The sequence below is a fragment of the Macaca nemestrina genome, chromosome 10 (genome assembly GCF_043159975.1).
Source record: "Macaca nemestrina isolate mMacNem1 chromosome 10, mMacNem.hap1, whole genome shotgun sequence".
In the NCBI taxonomy this organism is placed as follows: Eukaryota; Metazoa; Chordata; class Mammalia; order Primates; family Cercopithecidae; genus Macaca; species Macaca nemestrina.
The window spans coordinates 9,107,569-9,130,675 of NC_092134.1; the positions used below are offsets into that span (position 1 = coordinate 9,107,569).

At 50.3% G+C, this 23,107-nt stretch overlaps 1 protein-coding gene across 7 annotated transcripts in view; it reads right to left on the reverse strand.

The window, feature by feature from the left end:
- Positions 1-23,107, reverse strand: part of LOC105495444 (dynein axonemal heavy chain 10) — a 177,910-nt gene that overhangs the window by 16,723 nt on the left and 138,080 nt on the right. For all 7 annotated transcript variants that reach the window (XM_071070839.1, XM_071070840.1, XM_071070841.1 and 4 more), the window contains 11 exons: positions 20,172-20,369; positions 19,329-19,490; positions 14,969-15,143; positions 9,097-9,278; positions 7,555-7,691; positions 6,121-6,338; positions 4,892-5,113; positions 4,444-4,591; positions 2,707-2,986; positions 1,626-1,855; positions 490-763 (listed from right to left, as the gene is read on the reverse strand). In XM_071070839.1, the coding sequence (XP_070926940.1) occupies positions 490-763; positions 1,626-1,855; positions 2,707-2,986; positions 4,444-4,591; positions 4,892-5,113; positions 6,121-6,338; positions 7,555-7,691; positions 9,097-9,278; positions 14,969-15,143; positions 19,329-19,490; positions 20,172-20,369 (2,226 nt within the window). The remainder of the gene's footprint in view (positions 1-489; positions 764-1,625; positions 1,856-2,706; positions 2,987-4,443; positions 4,592-4,891; positions 5,114-6,120; positions 6,339-7,554; positions 7,692-9,096; positions 9,279-14,968; positions 15,144-19,328; positions 19,491-20,171; positions 20,370-23,107) is intronic.

Consider the following 23,107-nt stretch of genomic DNA (forward strand, 5'->3'; position numbering starts at 1 on the left):
TATCTTAAAATTCAATGCTTTAAACATTCTTCTTGTAACATGAATCGCCACACTTAAGAATGCCATTCGGAGCTGGGCATGATGGCTCATACCTCGTCATCCCAGCACTTCGGGAGGCCAAGGTGGGTGGATCGTTTGAGCTCAGGAGTTTGAGACCAGCCTGGGCAACATAGTGAAACCCCATCTGTACAAAATACACAAAAACTTAGCTGGGCGTGGTGGCGTGCCTTGTAGTCCCAGCTACTCTGCAGGCTGAGGTAGGAGGATCACCTGAGCCTGGGAGGTGGAGGTTGCAGTGAGCTGTGATTGCACCACTGCACTCCTGCCGGGGTGATGGAGCAAGACCCTATCTCAAACAAAAAAAAAAGAAAGAAAGAAAGAAAAAAATGCCATTTGGTAAGTTTCTGTTTTCACAGACCACGTTTCGTTAAAGCCACATCTGGCACACCAAGCTACACGAATGTGTCCTCCTCCGTGGGGACAGCTCACCCGTGCAGCCGTAGTTATAGATGTTGAAGGTCAGTGTGTCCATGATGTTCCTCAGGCGTTTCATGAGAATGGAATCGGGCAGCGACTTCTTCAATGACAGCCCGAAGACCTCTAAGAAGGCAATCAGGGAGTACTGGTACATGGAGTTCACCAGGGCCATCTCAGACAGCACGAAGAACAGGATGGCCCCCCTCCTGGCTGCTGGCCGGTAGCCATCCCGCAGCCTGTCGATGTCCAAGGCTGTCTTCTCCGCCAGCTTGAGTTTCTCTGAGACCTGAAGAAAAGCACAAGTGACCCTGGAAACAGGGAGACTGAGAAGTGGGCAGAGGGCAGGAGGGGCAGGGGGACAGCAGAGAGGTACATGCAATGCTCCAGGGCTTTGAAAGCATCCAGGGACTGCAGGGGACCGAGGGCACCCACCCTGTTGTAGGAAGGGGTGAATATTTGTGGCTGATGCCCCTGCACCCAAGGCCCCTTCCTCTAGTAACACTGCTTGTAAGTCTCCAGGTACTGCCCTCTCCCTTTTCATCCCATATGGGGTTCCACCCAGACTCCAGGAGATGTGACCCAGGCCCAGCCAACCCGAGCCTAGCATCCCCAAGCTCCTGGGACTGGTTTAGGGTAGAAATGTGACTTAAGTGACTTCCAGGACCTTCATGGTAGGAACAGGAAGATTCTCACTTATCCCTTTGGGTTTAGAGCTGAGAGACATGAGGCCAGACCAGTCTTATGACCATGTAGGGAGCTGGCAGAGAATGACGCCAAGCCGGTAGAAGGCTCAGCCCAGAAATGGAGAGAAACCAAGTCCTCCTGGTATTTTTGAAGTCCTGGATCCAGCCCCACCTGAGGCCATCTCTGCACTTTGCTGCTTTCTCAGCTGATAACTTCCCTTTTGACTTAAGCCAGGCAGGGCTGGGTTTTCCATCACTCTCAATTTAAAGAGACTGACCTGATGCCTAAGGGTCCCTGGGAACACCTTTAGGGCTCCCCTCCCCACAGCACATCCCAATAGAGGTGGCTTTTTATCCCTGAGATCACAGAGCCCAGTTTTCTCATTGAGCAGACAGAGAACTGGATGCTCCAAAGGTGCATGCAGGCCCCGCCTGGCTCAGGGCCTTTTCCGCTGTGGCTGCTACCTCTGTTGCCTTGGATTTGGTCTCCTCCAGGGTGTGCACCAGGTCCACATTGTCCAGCATGTTCCCGGTGGACGTGGCCAGCTCCCGAAGGAGGGAATCTTCCAGGTCCTTGAGTAGGTTCTTGTTCTCGCTGGTCTCCTGGATGAGGTGCTCCCGCTGCTCCTCCAACTCCCGCCTCTCGTAAGCCACCAGCACGCTCAGCAGCTGGTCCTCCAGGCCCTTCAGCGTGACTGTGGGGGACAGTGAGAGGCCCTTACCACCTGCAGCCCCCGACAACGGTCTCTCCCGCTGTCCTGCTGTGATGGGACAAGCTTAGCGTGGGTCTCAGACAGCAGGTTAGAGGCACAAGGATTCACTGCCCACCAATGTCACTCTACAGCAGCAAGGTGGCAGACATGAGCAAAATAGCGATGCTGTGGTGCAGAGTGGTGGACAAAAAGGAAAAAATGCACTGAAATAAAACCCAGGCTTCCACGGACTGGGGTACCAAGGTTTAAAGTATACCCAGATTGGGCACAGTGGCTCATGCCTGTAATCCCAGCACTTTGGGAGGCAGAGGCGGGAGGATCCCTCGAGCCCAGAAGTTTGAGACCAGACTGGGCAACGCAGAGAAACCCCATCTGTACGAAAAAAGAAAAAGAAAAAAGAAAAGAAAGTACATCCAAATCGAATTAACCTGTTTAAGCAGGTGCATGACAACCCTAGAGAATATGAGAGATAACATCCAATTTCTATCAGAATTCAACTGAGAGGAAGAAAAAAAATTCAACATCAAAACATGTATTTTAAATACACGAATACAGAGTAACTTCCTGCCCCCACAGACAGACGTCCCATCCCACCCGTGTGTGAACACGTGAGCCCACAGCCCCGTCTCAGCATGACTCACGACAGGTAACTCATAGCCTCACACCCTCTAAGTGGTACCTAATCGGTAAGAGCTGACTAGCCCGGATGTGCCTATGAGAGAACGATCTGGGGTCACTGTGAGTGAAATGACGTCCCAGGAAAGCCTTGATCTCAGGTTGCGGTCTCCATCATAACCATCTTAATTAGCAGTGGAGGTTCTACACATTCTTACCGGTGTAATTGATGACCATAGCTTTCCCAAACACGGATGGGGTGTATCTGGGATTGGCCAGCTTGGTGTTTAGGTACAGTCTGAAATTTGAATCATAGTCAACTTCCTTGTCTCCCAGGATAATAAACTGCCGTCCTTGGGAGACTTTTATATTTTTTTCTAAGACGTTATCAATCACAGGATCGATGTATTCATCAACATCGCGGAACAGGAAAGGGGTCCCGTACTTTATGGACATCTCTAGCTGCTTGAGGAAGTCAGGGTCGTTAAAGGAAGCGACCTGGAAGAGAGGGGAGGCAGAGGCTGAAAGCCCGCGTGTTTAACTGTGGCCCTGCCAAATATAAAGGGAGAATGGCTTGGAAGTGGGAAGTGGATGAGCCAGGAACTTGGAGGGGCCAGAGGTGAAAAGAAGAGAGAAACAAGGGGTATAACGCCTATACACCATGAGGTCCAGGCTCAGGGCAGGATCTTGCTCAAACAGGGTGGAGAGGAAAGGAAGGGGATTCCTCAGCCCCTCCCCCTGTAAGCTAGAACCCCTTCTCTTTAAGAAACAGGGTAGGTGTTGGAATTAGACTAGGGGTAGGCTGACAATTTCAATGCTCCCTGGCAGGCTGAGGGAAGAGGGAGTCTAGGGAAGTTCCTGCCCTCATAGTATTTGCTCCATAATAGCTCCATGTGCGTTTTGGAGGCAGACTGTTCCCCTGATCCGGGAGTACAAACGGGCTCCCCCAAACAGCATGCAAATACCTGGGATCAAGGACCAGAAAAAAATAAGGAAAAGCTAAAATTGAAAATCATTAATTTGTTCATTAGTTCAGCAAAAAGTGATTGGGCCGCCCCGGCAATTCCACTCCTAGGTATCACCCCAAGAGAACTGAAAACACATGGCCACATAGAAACGTGTGCACCAACGTTCACGGCGGCATTCTGCAAATAGCCAAAAAGAGGGACTACCCGACTGTCCCTCGGTGAATGGATGTATGAACACGATGTGTCTGTTCACACACCGGAATACCATTCAGCCCAAGGCAAGAATGACGCCCTGACACGCTACAGCAAGGACAGACCTTGAAAACAGCAGGCTGAGTGAAAGACGCCAGACACAAAAGGCCACACAGCATCTGATGCCATTCCTAAGAAATGTCCAGAGGAGGCACATTCAGACGGAAAGCAGATAAGTGGCTGTCAGGGGCTCAGGGAGGGAGAAACGGGAGGACTGGAGGGGTGATGGCTAAAGGATATAGCATTTCTTCCAGGGATAATAAAAATGTTCTAAAATTGACTCTGGTAATTGGTATACGACTCTGTAAATATACTAAAACTCAAACGGAATTGTATGTGTTCAGTGAGGGAATGGTGTGGTATGTGAATTACATCTCAATCAAGCCATTACTCTCTCCTCCCCTGCATCCCCATCCCCCACCTCAGCTCCAAAAAACAGTGACTGAGCACCCAGACCACGAACCCCATACTGGGCAGAGGAACACGAAGCTGAGGTTGCTCGCAGCCTGCGAGGGGAGAGGCAGAGTTCACGGTGGTTTGCGCTGCCCTGGCAGACCCACAGGGTGGAGGTGGAGGTGGGGGAGGGCTCCGCGTGGGGGTCAGGGTGGAAGCGTTTCTGCCCAGACTCGTTGAGGCTAGGGACTGCCAGGGACTGCCAGGTACAGGAGGCGGGAGGGGCACTCTCCAGAGAACAGGCACCGGGGGCAGAAGATGCCCCGGGAGGAGCCGCCGTACCCTCAGATTGTTCTTCTCCTCTTTTCTCTTGATCCAGTTGAGGGCCTGCTGCTGGGGGTCGATGCAGAGAGGGAAGCGGCTGGCCCGGGTGGTGAGGATGCCATTCTGAACAGACAGCTCATCGGGGGGAAGGCCCTGGGATCCCCATCTGGAAGAAACAGCCGTCAGGAAATGAACTTTTCTCACCAATTTGTGAGCCAAGGGCTAAGGGTGGTAGGACTGGCCTTCCAGAACCATCTACCCATCCCCAGGCTGCACAAGCCTCCTCAGGCTCTAGGGAGAAGGGCTCCATGCTGGGTTTGCAGCTCGCCCAGCCACTTCCATGCAGTCAAGCCAACTGTGGTCCCGGCAATGCCCCCAGGCCATTGCCTCCCCGTGGGGTGACACCCCTGTAGACCCCTTGTGCTAAGATGTCGCCTTCCTCCTGCTGGCTCAGGGTGCCACACACCTGCTGATCTCAACATCATCCGTGAGCAGGCTTTCCAGCCGGAAAGGCTGGCTCAGAGGAATCTCCCGCTCCAGGATGTCGTTTTGCCAAATCCGATTGACCATCTCGTCACGGAACTCCCAGGTGAAGGCTCCCTCGTAGCTCAGGAAGGCCGCGCAGAGCAGGCAGTCCCCCAGCAACTTCACGCGCCGGTGCATCAGCTCATCCAGGTCATTCAGCCACCTGGCACGGGAGGAGAGGGAGGCCGCCGTGAGCGGTTTACCTTCTGGCCACAACCAAAAGGAACATTCCAGAAGAACCAGCTTGATACCTTGCTAACAGGGCTAGCCAGACAGAAACATGTTTTGAGATATTCTTTCCTCATGGGGAACAGAGACCAACAGCTTATCTTGCAACTTCCCACCCTAGTGAACCTGGTGTTTGGAGCCAGCATCAAGCAGCGGGCTCAGTAAAGGCCTGTGGTCTTTATTAAGTAGTAATCACATCGCGTGGATCACATTAAGTAGTAATCACGTTGTTTCCGAAGCCTTAATCAAAGACATACAAATCAGCCCAGCAGAGCTAACAAGTTCTGGCCTCACTCAATGACAGAATTCCACCCAAGATAAAAGAAAGCATCTGTTTCCTTTGGCCTCTTCCAGGAAATGCCCCAAGACTTAGGTTTTAGAAATACTGAAAATTGTTTACCACATGCAAACAGTGTTTTTCAGTGTTTTCTACACCACATTTACAGATGCCAGATTCAAAATTGTTGCCCTATTCGGTGAATAAGCTGTGGCCAAGCGGTCTTGCCCATAAAGATCAAACAGCCCCATCACTTAAGACTGAAGTCCAGGATTGAACAAGCCACTGGGACGCTTAGAAGGCATCCGTGCAGTGACAGCGATGGGCTTCTCCCACAGACTCTTCTAGAAAGGACCCAGGGGTTAGAGGTCACCAAGAAGTGAACACTCCCTAAACCTTGCTAAATGCTATGGATTTCTCCATCTCCACAGCTGCACTGCCTCCTTGACCCTTAGTAATTAATAAATAACACTCAGTGCCTAATAAAAACAATAGTCTATAAAATAGCCATTAGCTGCCATAAACATGATAATAGGAAAATAAGACCTGGTCACATGGTTTTCACATAAAAACACAACGTGAGATAAAGAATCAACATGGCGAGAAACTCTGTGGGTGACGTCCATTTACAAACGACAACAGGTGGGCTCGTGAGCCGCGCTGACCTGATGTTTTCCGACCCCAGACCCGAGATGAGTTTGTCTGCAGCAATCAGCCGCCTCTCCATGATCTCGGCTTCCTCCTGCAGCTTCTGCTTTTCCAGTATGGCGGCCTCGTATTTGGCACCCAATGTTTCCAGCTCTTTCTGAATTGCTGCCAACTCATTCTGGATCCTTTCCAGTTCCCGTTTAGTGAGGTAAAAATTCCGCTCCAACCTGGCCACCTAAGTAAAGACAATTTGCAGAAAGGTGGGGAAAAGGACCATGGTGGGGCCGTGATACAATGGCCTCAAACCAGGCCACGTGTCCAAACTGCTCTAATGGTGTCTGTGCTTTTCGGAGCCACTATGTGCTATATTGAGACACGTGGCTTCTTAGTTTCTTCTTCAACTGTTTGCTGCAAAAACTCTATGTCCCATTAGAAGACACAGCACCTAAGTTATCAGATGGTTGTACTTTCATGTACTGAGATCACAGTAAGATGACACTGTGGTTCTAAGTCAAAAACTCAGAAGAATATATCATAGACAATAACAGTATTTCTATTGGTTCTAAGTTTTCTGAATAATATAATTCCGAGCTATAGAGCAAGGTCACAATATGACTCAAAATGATCAAATCAACCTTATTCTCTTTGTATTTTGTGATCTACCTGTGACTTTGGCCCCGCTGCTCTCCACTGGGGTAGGTTTGTCCCCCAGGGGATGTTTGGTAATGTCTGGAGATATTTCTGGATGTCACAGCTTGGAGGGAGGGTGCTACTGCCATCCAGTGGGGTGAGGCCAAAGATGCTGCTAAACATCCTATAGTGCCCAGGACAGACCCCCCAGGACAGACCCTCCCACTACCGCCAGGCAGCACTTTAGTGGTGCTGCAGCTGAGAAACTCTGCTTTGACCCTAGAGAAACAACTTTTAACATCTTTGTGTCTTTTTTTTCCTTTTTTCGTTTTTGAGACAGGGTCTCACTCTGTCACCCAGGCTGGAGTGCAGTGGTACAATCACGGCTTACTGCAGCCTCCCAAGTAGCTGGTGTGCCACCATGCTCGGCTAATTAAAAAAAAATTTTTTTTGTAGAGACAGGGTCTCACTATGTTGCCCAAGCTGATCTCAAACTCCTGGGCTACAGTGATCCTCCCGTCTGGGCCTTCCAAAGTGCTGGTTTACAGGCGTGAGCCACCGCGCCTGGTCTGAACATCTCTATACCACACTTTCACAGAAAGTTTGAAACTCTTTCAGACCTCGGTCTTGTCCACCACCCACACTGTGCCTAAGTGATAGTGGTGTTTCAGGATTACCATTTATTGGGGGGCGGGGGGAAAGTTTATGCAGTTTAAAGTCAGAACCTTGGGAGAATTTTCTCAGCAAAGGTGTGTACTGTGAATTCTGACTCTGAAGGGGTCTCTTGGCAGTGGTGTGGCAGTCTTACATTCGGGCAATACCTTCTCTCTTTTGGGCTTGATCTCTCTGAAAACATCACAGTAGCCCATTACAGCTTCGACAAATTTCAGCATCCCCAGCCCGGCTTTGCTGACAGCTTCCATTTCTTCAGTCGTGGTATTAAGAGTCTTCAAGAGGCCTAACGTGAAACATGCAATAATTTTTATGAGTGGCAAGCTTCATCTTGGGAACATAAAATAGACAAAATAAGTGTAACTAGTTTCTTATTCTTCAGCGGCCGCGTGAGCAGGATGCACACAGCTCTCCTACGGCCAACAGCGTGGTGTCAAACCAGAATGGGTTCTGCATAAACCGATGTTTCCGATGTGGGCGAGGGGCATGGTTTACTGCTACCCAGGACGCGGGTGTCATGCAGGAGACCCGGGGCAAAACGGAGACTCCCAACTGGGCACCCACGTGGCTAACTGGAATTCACAGGCCATTACAGGTCACCTGTTACCTTCACCCGCACCCTCACCCCAGGAGTAATTTCACATACACGGAAGTCTATCCAGTGAAGATTCAGATAGAGGGAGTGCGCTGGGTTTTTGTAGTGATTGGGGTCATTTGTGTTGAGTTTGCTTTTGTTTTTAAGGGGCTAAGAAAAAGCATTTGATAAGAGTCTAGGCCGGGCGCGTTGGCTCACGCCTATAATCCCAGCACTTTGGGAGGCCGAGGCAGGCGGATCACAAGGTCAGGAGATCAAGACGACGGTGAAACCCCGTTTCTACTAAAAATACAAAAAAAATTAGCCGGGCGCGGTGGCGGGCGCCTGTAGTCCCAGCTACTCAGGAGGCTGAGGCAGGAGAATGGCGTGAACCCGGGAGGCGGAGCTTGCAGTGAGCCGAGATTGCGCCACTGCACTCCAGCCTGGGCGACAGAGCAAGACTCTGTCTCAAAAAAAAAAAAAAAAAAAAAAAGAGTCTAAATAAACCATCAAACACAGTGTGAACTCGTATTGCATTTCGCAAAGACTAACACCATTCCACTATCACCGCCTGGTTGAGCATTGGGCAGGGTCAAGAACTGAGCTCAAAGGGAACTCAGTCCTATAACCAAAGATGGAGGAGAGGCTGGCCATCAGTGATGCTGGCCACCCCCGTGCCCACTCCCCAGGGACCTCCAGAAGACTTGATACTGACAAGAGAAAGGCGGGAAGTCAAGGTCGGACCAGCTCCGGGCTTCTGCATGTGCACTGAACAGCACAGACAGAACAGCACTGGGTGAGATGCACAGAAGACAAGGCTGGGCTAGGTTCCAATGAGAAGATCTTGTTTCCTGACAGGGAGAGCTAGGACTAGTGCTGAATGGAAGCCTCAGTGGGCACGGCTGCCACCGCCCATCCCCAGCCACTCTCCCAGGGTCATGTCACAGGGCTGCTGTTTTCCTCTGGTGACCATCAGTTGCCTGCTCCATCTGATACCATCTGACCAGAAGGGGAGGGCCTGCCCATAACAAGCCTCCTTGCCCTCCATCCCTGTCCCAGAGCCTGAGATGCCAGACCGAGATCCACCCTGGCGATTCCCATACGTGGCGACACTCACCTTTGATGTTTTTCACTTGGCTCTGGGTAATCGAATCAAAATCGATCTCCATCAGAGACCTCAGGAAATTCGGGTCGGACATCATGCCCTTGGCGGTTTTCCAGTTGAGCTCTTTGTACCCCTTCATGATGAGGATGCATTCACAGACCGTCTGCACCTGCTTCGGGGGCTTAGCAAACGACCTGGCGAGAAACGGAGAAACCAAGGCACACGTGGGTCAGTCCAGGGATGTGGCCAGGATCTGGCCTGAAAGAGAGCTCCAGAAAAAGGAGCTCAACTAAAAGGCAGTCCCTGGAGCTGATGCTGCATGGAAACGAAAGAAGCCAGGTCCCAACACAAACCGCACTCCTGGGTGGGAGCATCCCTAAGGGCGGGGCCGGGTCCCCCTCTCAGGTTCCAGACCAGGCGCCTGGAACACAGCTGAATCATGGTGCAGGGACAGCATTAAAATATAAACCCAGGCCATCCCTGGAGCGTCTGGATCAGTGGTTAGGGTGGAGCCTGAGCACCTATGTTTTAATTACACCCTCGGCTGATTCCCCAGACTCTAAATGGTGGTTGCTGTCATTATTGTCATTATCATCATCATCACCACTATCACTACCCACCATCATCTTTCCCCATTTACTAGATGGAGAAACAGGGTCCCAGGAGCTTCCATGACTGGCTGTGCTGACACCACCTGCGAGACCTGGGGTCCCTGCATCCTGGGCTCTTTCCAGCCTATGCTGCCCCGTAATTGTTCTCTGTGGCTTTGGTAAGACTAGATCATCACTCTGTTCCTCCAGAACTCAGATGTCCACTGCCCTCGGTCCTCTGGAGAACCAGAACTGCCAACGGAGCAGACACGGAACAGCAGCGCTGGTGCAAAGGCCGGAGAAGGACCCGAACCCATCTCACTGGGGCGTCCTGCTGCCAGGCAAGCTCAATGAAAGCCACAGAAGTCTCCCAGACCACGCTATGGAAAGACAGAAGTGGAAGGAGAATAGCACAGAGAAGGCAAAGCAGGAAAGGAAGGAAAAGGAGAGAAGAGCAGGAGACAGAGGCCCCAGAGGACACGGAAGCAGTATGGGGGCGGCCAGGCAGGGGCCCAGGCATTTGGGCTCTGGTAGGAGGCTGGGGTGAGCCAGAGAAGAACGAGGGGAATGGAGGGACAGAGAGGGAGACACATGCACAAGGATAGAGACAGAGATAGGGAGACAGAGAGGAGACAGAGAGACAGAGAGGAGACAGGGAGACAGGGAGACAGGGAGCAGACAGCCTGAGAAGACAGCAACCTGGAGGCTTTCTGCAATGAGCAAATCCCCCACCCCTCCTGACCCCAGCACGCTCACACACTCCCACACAGGCAGCAGAGGAGAGAGGGCCCCATAGTGTACGGACAAGCCAGGGCAACGGCCGGGAGGGAGGGCGCCCACACTTCAGCACAAAGCCCAGTGATGAAGGAAATGGCCCTGAGTCACCAGGGAAAGGCTCGATTATGCTGGTGTCAGCTGCTTAGGAAAGTGGCAGCAGCCTGTCCGAGTGTCTTTAAAAGGTTCCTTCAGGGTGGATGGAAACCAGGCCCTAGCCACTGCTCTGTGAACAAGCAGGTAGGGAAAGAACCGGGGAGATGTTTTCAGATTCAAGACAGAAAGAGCCCAGGCCTGAGGCGGGGTCCTGAGCCCTCGGGCAAGTTAGGAACCAGCCAGGGGTGTCAGTTTTCCCATCTGTAAAGTAAAGACACAGAACCAGACCCTTCCAGTTCCCAAATCCTCTGAGTCTATGAAAGTGAAGTTTTCTGCTGTTGTGTTACAGGCCATGCTCTGGGATCTCACTTATCAAGAACACACCACTTTCCACAATGCCGGATGACTGAGGTGTGTGAAATATTGAGGTTGCAAGTCAAGAGAAATGGAGATGTCTGTTTAATTTGATTCCTTTCTTCTATCACCAAACAAACTTGGGAATGAGAAAGGGAGAATGATATGCTACCCTCCCTCGAAGAAAATAATCATTTTAAGCCCCACTCCCCGCCTCCCAGCGCTCTACCCCTGACACAGCAGCTGTCTCTGCTCTTTCTCCAGCCGAGCTCCTTGCAGCCTCAGAGAAGCTGCCCCCTCCACCCTCCATGACCATGACTAGGTCAGGTCCCAACATCCACTGTCAGAGCAGCAAGGACCTTTCCTTCCTAACCTAATCCTACATCATTTCCCCATGCACATGGGATTCCTATAGGAAAACAGAGTGCCAGCTCCATGCAGTGAAGGCCCTGCCTCCCTGTCTCACTGCTGATCGGCCCCAGTGCCTGCTCAGGGCAGGGGTGGGGTGGGGTGGGGGACAGACACCCAATGACTATTGAATGAATGAAAGGAAGAAAAGTAAAAATCAAAAGCTAGCAACAAAGGGAGCCTTTTATACTTTTATAGTTAGAGAAACATCTACTTCTAATCTTCATGACTCTTCATCTTCCTGCCTTAACATTTAATGTTTCCACAAAGAGGATTGAGTATGATAAGAAGGAAACGCTTTTTAAGGACTTAAAAGATTATAAAATTGTCAAGATGTAAGTGCTGGCTCATTGTGCTTAACATCCAAATGACCTGAGAAAAGCCAGATTTTAGTCATCTGGAAAAACTCAGATTGGATCCAAACTCACACAAAACCGCAGGAAAAAAATCCTCAATAGATAAAAGATTTAAATATAAAAAATTAAACCATAAGAATACAAAAAGAAATCATGGGGAAATTATTTTACAATCTTGCATTGTAATCAGGTCTTTTAACTAGGACACAATATCCAAAAGCCACAAAATAGGTTGGGTGCAGTGGCTCATACCTGTAATCCCAACACTTTGGGAGGCTGAGGTGGGTGGATCACCTGAGGTCAGGAGTTCGAGACCAGCCTGGCCAACATGGTGAAAGCCCATCTCTACTAAAAATACAAAAATTAGCCAGGCATGGTGGTGGGTGTCTGTAATTCCAGCTACTTGTGAGGCTGAGGCAGGAGAATCGTCTGAACCTGGAAGGTGGAGGTTGCAGTGAGCCGAGATTGCGCCACTGCACTCCAGCCTGGGTGACAGAATGAGACTCTGTCTCAAAAAATTAATTTTAAAAAAGTCACAAAATAAAATATTGCTAAAATCTGCCACATAAAAATAAACATACATGGCAAAAACAAACACACACACAAACCTCCTAAACAAAGTCAAATGGCCCATGGCAAACCAGGAAAAGATCTGCAACTCACCTTATGGATAAAAAGCTGATCTCCCCATTGTATAAAAAAGCCCCTGGAAATGGTTTTGAAACAAAAAGCAACAATAACCATGGTCCAAAAGATAAGCAAACCAAGTTCACAGAAAAGGAAATACACATAACTCTTAGACACATTTTTCACATAGGAAAAAAAAGGCCAGCTTCACTCACACTAAGAGAAATGCAGATTGAAACTACACAAATACCACTCTTCATCTACAACATGTGAAAAATCCAAACGTGATTGCTCCCCCTGTTGGTGAGTCTAGGAAAAAGCAGGTACTGCTCATTTGGATTGTTGGTGAGGATAAATAGGTTCCATCCCCATGGCTGGGACTGGGCAACAGCTATGAACATTATAAATGCCTACACCCCAGGACCCAGCAATTCCACTTCCAGAAATGTATCCTGCAGGTGGACTGTCCCAGGTGCACAATTAACTATGCTCAGGTTTATTCTTTGCCACGCTATTTGTAAACGCAAAAGACTGGAGACACAATCAACTTATTTAACAAACTCATCAGTAAGGGCTTGTTAAATAAATTATGGCACAGCCACACAATGGAATGTGGAGGAATGTTCTAAAATATCAGGGAAGTTCATCATATATCAACATGCAAAAGATCTCCAAAATATATTGCTAAGCAGAAAAGGTGCAGAAAGATATGCATAGGGTGTTACAGTTTGTATATAAAAGAAGGACAAAAGGATTTGCAGGTATCTCTTGCTCTCCAAACCCTCAGAACCTGAAGTCAGGAACAGAAGAGACCCTTGTGTACCTGGTTGCCTTGGTCATGCATGAAAATCCTCGGGATGTGTATACGAGAAATGATACACCCACACTACCTGTTGCAGCGTGGGAAGGTGACCAGAGCTGAGAGAGGACACGGTGGCCGTGGGCTTTTCCCAGCATACCTTTTGGATGCTGGAGCCATAATCACGGCTAATGCTTACACGGCTCTGACCAGCCCAGTTCTTCACATATAGGCTGATATGATCCTCATGAAGACACTGATGCAGCCGAGACAATTCTTATTCACATTTTACAAATGAAGAAACTGGAGCACAGAGAAGTTAGATGACTTGCTAAATGTCGCACAGCAAAGAGGAAGAGCCATGTATGAATGTGTAAAAATTATTCCTTTTGTACTTTGGCCTTCTCAGGGGTGAGCTGAGCACCTGTCTGCAATGCCTGTCTCACTGCAGGAGACACACGTCAAGCTCTCTATCTGGCCCCATGGAAGCTCCTTCCCACCCCTCCACCTTGGGTTGATGGAAGGGACTCACCCTTCCTTCTCTTCAAATAAATCCCCTTCAAAAATCCTTCCTAGTCTCTGCTCTCACGATGTTTTTATGCTGCTGACCTGGGAGTGGTGCCTCAAATCCTATTACCGGTAGCTAGATATTCCCCTGAGAGAATGTGTGTGCAGACCGTGTCTCCTGCCCTCCGCTGGGTGTGCACTTCCACTGTGTCCTGGCACCTCAGCCTCAACTTCCAATGCTTAGTGCTGAAGTTTTAACACATCCATCCTTATACCTTCCTTGACACCATTCTCAACACTGAAATAATGACTTCTTGCTGACAACAGTGGCACCTCCAAGTGACCTCCCAAGAATGAACTAGGTCCCCTGTCCTGGAATGAGCTGAATTCTGTGTTCAAATTCACAAATGTTTCATTAACAAGAAAACAAGGGTACGGCCTTGGATAAGGAGTGCTGCTCAGCCTTCACAGGCAGCACAGAGCCAGAGAAACAGGAAGCGCGGGGAACACGCACTACTCCCCCGGGAGCCCAGAACGGAAGCCCACTACTGACCCAGGAATGGAGCCTCTTGGATGAGAGACCTGTGTGTGGGGCCAGGAAGACTGATCTTCCGGATGAAGAGTGAGGAAGGAGAGAACTGAGGCTCCCACGCCGGGGGGTCTGTGTGGGGCCAGGCAGCACAGGGGCAGAGGCAGTGGGCAGAGGCTGGCACCAGAACATTGTTCCCTCCTTGGGCTTTACTCACAAGACTCAGCTGACCATCAGAGTCCAGGAACAGTGCCCTGGGGAGACCAAGCCTTGCGGGGAGAAAGTTTGCTGGCCCAGGCCACACCAGGTCACCCTCGCTGACAGCAGATGAGCCCTCTGGTGTGGGGGACAGGGTCGTCTTACAGATTGATTTGCAAGATATATGGGGGCCTCAATAGTGACCTACTCTCACCCTCCTTGAAAGCCTCCTTGGCCAGAAATGGATTCAGGCATCGCCAGTCTGGCCGTGGTGTGCACACATCTCTGCCGAGCTGTTTTCAGCAGGGCTCGCCCTGTGTTGAGCACTCTGTCCCTGCGAGGGCAGACACTTGCGCCCACGTGTTCCGTGAAGAGCACTGTTTTACCCCACTCCATCCTTCCCTTGGCCTGGGTTCAAGGTCGGCGGGCCCTGCTTCCTACTAGCCAGGGGAGCTGGATGCCTGGGGTGCCGCCTCATCTCCCTGGGCCTCGCTTTCCTCATCCGAAAATGAGGGCAACAACAGTTCCCACCTCGGAGAGAGCCAGGCGCGGAGGCAGCACGTGGTGTCAGCTCCTTCGTAAGCTCCTGGTCGCCACGATCATGGCGACTACTGGCCTGCAGAGGTGCGCGGCCCAGGCGCATTACCTAATCTCAGTCACATCCGACTTGTCCAGCTTCTGCAGCTCCAGCTTCGCGGCCTCCAGGATGGGCATGACCTCCTCCAGGGTCGTCTCGGCCTCAGCCTTCTCCATGGCAATGACCTTGTTCTGCTCCTCTATCTCTATGGCCTTTTCCTCCGCCAGTTTCTTCTTCTCCTCAGCTGCAGGGTGGGGCGGGGGTGAGTACACTTGGGCTCAGAGGAGATGCACTCGCGGCCACCGGCTCTGAGCAGAGTGCAGTCCTTAAAGGTTGGCTTGAGCCCCAGTGGGGATCTAAGGAGCTTTGGCCAATGTGGCAGCCTTAGTGATCCCGGTGGGACAGAAAACCCCACCATGCATGGGGCCTCCAGCACCAGGCAGCCACCCTGACTCCGACCTTCCTCAACTGGCCCACCTGTGTCCCATCCACTCCATCCAGGACAAATCCCGTGGTTCCTGATAGCCCCCAGCCCTGCCTCGCCGGTGTTCACTAAAGATGCCGGGGGCCCCCTTCCGCTTACTGGCTCCCTGCGATCTCCTCCTTCTGCCTCTCATCACCTCTTCCTACGCTCACTTTGGCCCAGCCAGAGCCGCCCTCTAACGAGGCTGCCCCTGTCGCCTTCTCTCTCCCTGCCTTGCCGATTTGCTTCATGACACCGATCACAATCGGGAAGTTTCACTTCACCGTTGACTGATTCACTGTCTGGGTGCCCTCACTCACTAGGATGTCAATACCTCCCCGAGGGCTGGAACCCCAAAACCTAGAGCAGGGCTTGGCTCACAGTGGTTTGAACAGTGTCACCCCACCAAAATTCGTGCCCACTGGGACCTCAGGATGTGACCTTATTTGGAAGTGGGGTCTTTGTAGATGAAATTAGTTAAGATTAGGTCATACGGGGTTAGGGTGGGCCCTAAATCCAGTGCCTGGGGTCCCTATCAGAAGGCCATGTGGAGACACACAGGGAAGAGGGGCGTGTGGCAATGGAGACAGACACTGGAGCGGTGCATTTATAAGCTAAGCTAAGGAATACCAAGGGCTGTCAACAACCCTGGGAAGCTGGAAGGGGCATGAAAGAGTCTTCCCCTAGAGTCTTCAGAGGGAGCGTGGTCCCGGCACCTTGATGTCAGACTTCGGCCTCCAGAACTGTGAGAGAATACATTTCCGTTGTTGGCCGGGCGTGGTGGCTCACACCTGTAATCCCAGCACTTTGGGAGGCCAAGGCAGGTGGATCACCTAAGGTTGGGAGTTGGGGACCAGCCTGGCCAACATGGAGAAACCCTGTCTCTACTAAAAATACAAAAATTAGCTGGGCGTGGTGATGGGCGCCTGTAGTCCCAGCTACTCAGGAGGCTGAGGCAGGAGAATCACTTGAACCCAGGAGGCAGAGGTTGCAGTGAGCTGAGATGGCGCCACTGCACTCCAGCCTGGGCGACAGAGCGAGACTCCATCTGAAGAAAAAAAATTAATTAATTAATTTTAAAAACTAAATGTCTGTTGTTTTCAGCCCCCAGATCACGGTGCTTTGTTACAGCAGCCCCAGGAGATGCATGCAGCAGGCCTTCTGCAAACAGAGGCTGGCTGCAGAGGCTCTGCCTCCCCCATGCTAAGGTCTCTCGGAATCCATCTCCACAGCTAACAAGCCAGCATTGGCACTTGCAGTGTGCAAAGCCGTGCACGGGCCCTGACACTGTAAAGGTCCCCAGCCCAGGCACTGCTTCTCCCTGGGGCAGCAGGGGGATGAATGCGTCAGAAAAGGGTAGCAAGATCACAATTGTGGAACCTTCGGAACAGAAGAGCAGAAGAAAGGAAGCTGTCTGAGCTGTGAGCATGCCGAGGTGGGGGTGGGGCCAGCAGGAACAGAGCACAGAGGTAACAGGACCACCAGAGCTGGCTGGGAAGGAAGAGGGCTGGTACAGGCCTCGGGAACCTCAGGGTGGGGAGCAGCCTGCAAAGGGGTCCGGCCAAGCCAGGTGCTTGAGTCATGTTGAGGAGGAAAATGATGGGCTCTTTCAGCCAGGCAGGAGCACAGGCTGGAGGCTGGGGCAGGTGCTGAAGAGCCACCCTCAGGAGAAACAATTGTTTGCACCCCACCCTACCCTCTGCAGGACTTGTCAATGTATCCCATTCCTATGGCCACCATTGGTTTGGGCAAGGGCATGTGACTCAAATCTGTCCAATCACAGCCAATTCTGGGAGCTTTGTGGGAATGCATGGGAAAGAAGAGCCCTCTCTCCCCTGGGAATGCTGAGCTAATAGGATGCCAACCTCATGCAGGAGGCTCCCAAACTCTCAGCATGGACAGAGCCTGCTGCCTGAGATGAAGCCTAAACAGAAGACAGCAGAGCCAAGAAAGGGAAGGAAAGATTCCCACTGATACACTTGAGTCCTAGATCCAGCTGTGCCTGAAGCCAGGATGCCTCTGGAATCAATGCGTTTTCACTTTAGATTAAGCCACTTTGAGCTCAGTTTCCACCATTTGCAACCAAAATAGTCCTGATCGGGACAGGCAGCCTGGAAACAGAGATCCTAGATGAAGCTTCCTCCAAAATTCCAAGTGGGACCCTGGACAAGGATGACGGCAATGGGGAAAGAAAAGCAACCACAGGTAGGAGAGGCACTAAACATGGGTGTGGCAAACAGGTCGTCCTCAGTACAAACTGCAGCCTGGGCACTGGGGGAGGGGCTCTCTTGGTTGTGAGCTTCTTCGTGGCAGGGGTTGAGTCTCATTCAGTTTCTAGCCACCACTCTCCCTACCATGGTGCCTGCCATGAAGCTGAAGTCAGTATCTGCTGATTGGACAGATGAATACATGGAATAACAGCTTCCTTCAAGACACTTCCAGTCTAGTTTTACATCTAAGGGGCCAGGAATGTATAGTTTTTTACATCTAGGGGGCCAGAAATATATAGTTTTTATAAGACAGATCAAAGCAAAGTGCAGCTATGTGGGAACGAGGCATTTGATCAAAGTTCTGGTAGAAGAAACACAGATAGGAAGAGAGACGTGGTATGGATATTCTCAGCAGACTGAAGGGAGAGAAAGAGCAAATTACTGCAGGACTCACACGGGCATGAAGAGGTGATGCTGTGAGCAGGCAACAGGGTGTCATGGGAAATTAGGTGGGCAAGATGACATAGAGGGATTGATGGGACCCTTCATGGCCACAATGAGGACTCAGCATCAAAACAGGCAGCAGGGAGTTGCCACAAATTCCCAGGAAAGTATATCTATCGATTAAGTTGCTTTGGTTGCAGGCAACAGAAGCTAACAATGGTCGAGTTAAGAAAAATGTGAAATTGTTATAAGAAGACATGGTAGCTCACGGACATGGAAGATGCTGAAACACATAAACCAGGGTCACCTCAGGGATCTGGGCTCAGTCACTGAATGCAGTCTCTTCACAGCACTGCCATGCAATAAATGAACACAAATAATCTTCAGTCTTTATGTTGGCTGACTGAAAATGTGCAGTCCCAGATAACTTCTAATTGGTCTGCCAGGGTTAGAATAATCCCATCCTGATGGCAGGCACTGGGAGTTGGGGAGAGGCAGTTTGCCAACACCAAGTTAGGGTGCTGTTGCCAGAGTGATGACAAATGGATCCCGTGCACAAGGCCGGGTGCAATGACAAAGGAACTGAACGGAGATGACACCTAGCAGCAACACAAACACAGACCAGCAGCAGAAGGAAGAGGCAGGCAGGTCGAGTAGCATCTGCAGGAATCTGAGAATGAGCTGGGGAGGGTACACATCAGAAACCAGTGGCCCAAAGACCTAGAGAGGAGGGTGAGAGGCCAGGCACAGAGCTGTGGGCTCCAGGAGCTGTCCTGTGCCAGGCATCGCAAGAGGGTAGAGTCGTCAAGAGCAGGACAGTGCAGGTGACACAGAGCCTTGGCCAGGAAGACCGAGGGAAGGAGCCCAAGAAAGAACCTTGAAACAGCTTCAAGGGGAGCCAAGAAAAGTCCCACATTGATGACGCCAAGGCTTAGGTCATTTCAACCCCACGAACTTAGTTCACCAGCCCATTGAGGGTCGAGTGACTTTTCCATTCCCTGGCACATCCTCAGGCTACCAGCACAGGGGCCTACATAGGGTAGTGTCTCAGTGCTTATGAAAAGGGATGAGACTGGCTGGACACGAATTCAGAAAGAAACAGGAATTGCAGGGTCAGGATGGCACGCTTGGTGCCTACAAGCAGTTTCGCAGGGACGTCCCGGCAGAGCCCTGTCCTGCTAGGGGATGGGCTGCCCTGGCCCCCACCCTCACTCACCTACAGTGGTGTTGGGGATGGGCTGCCCTGGCCCCCATCCTCACTCACCTACAGTGGTGTGGGGGATGGGCTGCCCTGGCCCCAGCCCTTACCCACCTACAGCGGTGTTGACGGCGATCTCCTCCAGCAAGGCCTCGCAGGCGGCGGACTTCTCGGCCAGCACGATCTTCTGCTCGGCCAGCTTCTGGTTCAGCTCGTCCAGCTGGATGGTGGCCTCCTTCAGCTTGTCCAGTCCCCCGTCCAGACGCTTGCACTGAGCTGAGGAAAGAGGGCACCTATGTTCATTGTCGAGGTGGCCACTGTTCCCAACACAATCACTGGGATTTGCCTAACTTCAGTTTATCAAAACAAAACAAAACATTTTTACAAGATGGCACGTGTCTTTCGGTACCTCCACTGCCATACTGGGATGGCATCAGCCAAAATGAATATATATCTGAAAACAGTGCTTCCCTTGGCCAATAGCCAGAGCACTTTTTAAAACGCCCTGTCCAGCAGTGCATGCTGCTGCAGCAGACAATATCTCCAATGTGTGCCAGGCATGGTGGCTGCGCCTGTGGTCCCAGCTACTCAGGAGGCTGAGGTGGGAGGAGCACGTGAGCCCAGGAGGTCGAGGCTGCAGTGAGCCATGATTGCACCACTGCCCTCCAGCCTGGGAAACAGAGACCCCATCTCTAAGATAAAAAACAAAATGGAAACATTGCTAATGTGATGAAAACGTAAAGCTTCAAAGTCTATGACTCAACACTGAGAATAAAAACAAGGACATGCCAGGGTCCTACCCACATGAAAGAATTGCTCCAAGACGCAAAATCCGAGATGTGCTTCGCTTGGCCTCAATACTGAAGATGGCTGATCTTACTAAAGAAAAGATCAGCGTTCGAATCCTTACCATAAATAAGAATGACCTCTGTCAACCACCCCATCCCCCAGGCTTACCTATATTATACTGAGTTTTCTCATCCAGCAATTTTGAATAGGTGTGAATAAAATCAAGGTAGTTCTTGGGAGTGACATAGTTGCTGCGCCTCAATTTCTGTAGAAACTGTTTGCTGTAGTGACCCACGGACTGGTGAACCAAAACAACATGCTTTACCACATTTTCTATATTTTCTGCCGGGATCATTGGATTACGCCCTGAAGAGGAAGGAATAAAAAATGTATTTTTCTTTTCTCTCTTTCCTCCTTTCTTTCTTTCTCTCTTTTTTTTTTTTTTTTTTTTTTTTTTTTTTTTTGACACAGGCTCTCACTCTCTTGCCCAGGCTGGAGTGCAGTGCGTGATCATGGCTCACTGCAGCCTCCATCTCCCGGACAGAGGTGATCCTCCCACCTCAGCCTCCCAAGTAGCTGGGACTACAGGCATGGGCCACCATGCCTGGGTAATTTTTTGTATTATTTTGTAGAGGCAAGGTTTCACCCATGTTGCCCAGGCTGGTCTCAACTCCTGAGCTAAAGCGATCGGCCCACCTCAGCCCCACAAAGTGCTGGGATTACAGGTGTGAGTCACCGCACCCGGCCATGCTTAAGAAAGGAAAACAGTGGCTCTTCAAAGAGTCAAATATAAAATTGTTATACGACTCAACAATTCCACTCCTAGGTATATACCCCAAATAACTGAAAAACAGGGACTCAAATGAATTCTTGTATGCCAATGTTTACTGTAGACTATCACAATAGCCACAAGGTGGAAAGGTCCCAAGCGTCCAGCAGTAGAGGAATGGGTGAACAAAATGTATCCTATCTATACCGGGGATAGTATTCACTTGTAAAAGGAATGAAGTTCCGATGCTGAAACATGGATGAGCCCCAAAAACATGATGCTAAGTGAAAGATGCCAGACACCAAAGGACAAATACTGCATGATTCCACATACACGAACCCTCTCTAGAATAGGCAAATTCATACAGACAGAAAGTAGATTCGAGGTTGCCAGGGGCTGGAGGGAGGGGCGGCGGGGAGCTCGTGTTTAATGGGTACGGAGTTTCAGTTTGGGATGATGAAAAAGTTTTGGCGACAGATAGTGGTGTTGGTTTCACAACATTACGAATGTGATTAGTGCCACATGAACATTTCAAAATGCTTAAAATGGAACGTGTTAGGTTACATATATTTTACTGTGATAAAAAAAAGATGCTAAAGTTTTTAATAGGACAAGAAAAGAACAGCTATCACTTATTGGTGGCTTTTCAGGACCACAGCAGTGATCCATGCCAATCCTTTTTTGTTTGTTTGTTTGTTGTTTTTGGTTTTTGAGACAGGGTTTTACTCTGTTGCCCAATTCCTTCCCTACTGTTAGGAAGCCCTGTCTTCCCTAAAGGCCAAGACGCCATGGCAGAAGAGCCTTGGGTTTTCAGAAGCAATCACCACCTCTGTCTCTGCTTGTTGCCCTCCCCGCCCGCCCAGGGGCTGGGTGGGATTGTTCAGTTACCACCACTGGATGACACCCAGCACATACTGGCAAGGGTGGGCCTTCCTATACACCCGCTGAAAGAATTAATGATGGCTTCCAGTGGCAAGATCACATCACCTAGATTATCTGATAGGCTGTTAAATGCATTCAGCTCAAAGCAGAGACTGTCTCACGTTAAAATGAAGGAAGGAAAGACAGATTGAAAGTACCGATGAATCCAGATTCTGCAGAGCTGGTCTTGTTATTCCGGGGTTAGCAAAACACAGCCCCAGGGCCTATTTTACAGTGTGCAGGAAAAACTGTGCCTCACAAATACCTGTGCCTTTGGGCATAGTCACCTCAATTCCAGGCAATATATTCTCTCTCTCTCTCTCTCTCTGTGTGTGTGTGTGTGTGTGTGTGTGTGAGAGAGAGAGAGAGAGAGAGAGAGGGGTCTCACTCTGTTTCCCAGGATGGAGAGCAGTGGCACGAACTCGGCTCACTGCAACCTCTGCCTTCTGGGCTCAAGCAATTCTCATGACTCAGCCTCCTGAGTAGCTGGGATTACAGGCGCCCGCCACCACACCCGGCTAATTTTTGTATTTTTAGTAAATATGGGGTTTCACCATTTTGCCCAGGCTGGTCTCAAACTCCTGGGCTCAAGTGATCCATCCACCTCGGCCTCCCAAAGTGCTGGGATTAGAGGTGTGAGCCACTGCACCCGGCCTCCAGGGAGTATATCCTAAGGAAAAAGAGTTCTAAGCAAATTCTAGGCAGCATTATTTATGATGCTGGAACACTGAATACTGAAAGCAAACACAAGCACTTCACACATGAAAATGGCAAATACACCTCTGAGAACAAGCGTACATCTGTATCGGGGCTGGCCAACTACAGGCCAAAGGACAAACCCAGCCCACCCCGTTTTTGTAAATAAAATATAGCCATAGCGATTCATTTACATTTTGTCTATGACTGCTTTCATGATAACATGGCAGAATTGCGTAGCTGCGAAAAAGCTGTAAATATTTACCATCTGGACCTGAGATATGTCATCAGAAAAGAGTCATTCTCTTGGCCCCTTTTCCCCTAAAACTGCATTATGATTAAAGTTATGATTTCTTCTTATATATAGGAATATTTATTTATTTATTTATTATTGAGTACAGATTTATAAGGTTGAAACTATTTTCAAGGTTACCCAGTGTCATTCCTCATAAATCTGCTCAAGTCAGGTCCAAAGAAAAAGATGTTCCCTGAAGACAGACTTCCTTTCTTCTTCAAAGATTAAAATTAATATCCGGCCGGGCGCGGTGGCTCAAGCCTGTAATCCCAGCACTTTGGGAGGCCGAGACGGGCGGATCACAAGGTCAGGAGATCGAGACCATCCTGGCTAACACGGTGAAACCCCGTCTCTACTAAAAAATACAAAAAACTAGCCGGGTGAGGTGGCGGGCGCCTGTAGTCCAGCTACTCGGGAGGCTGA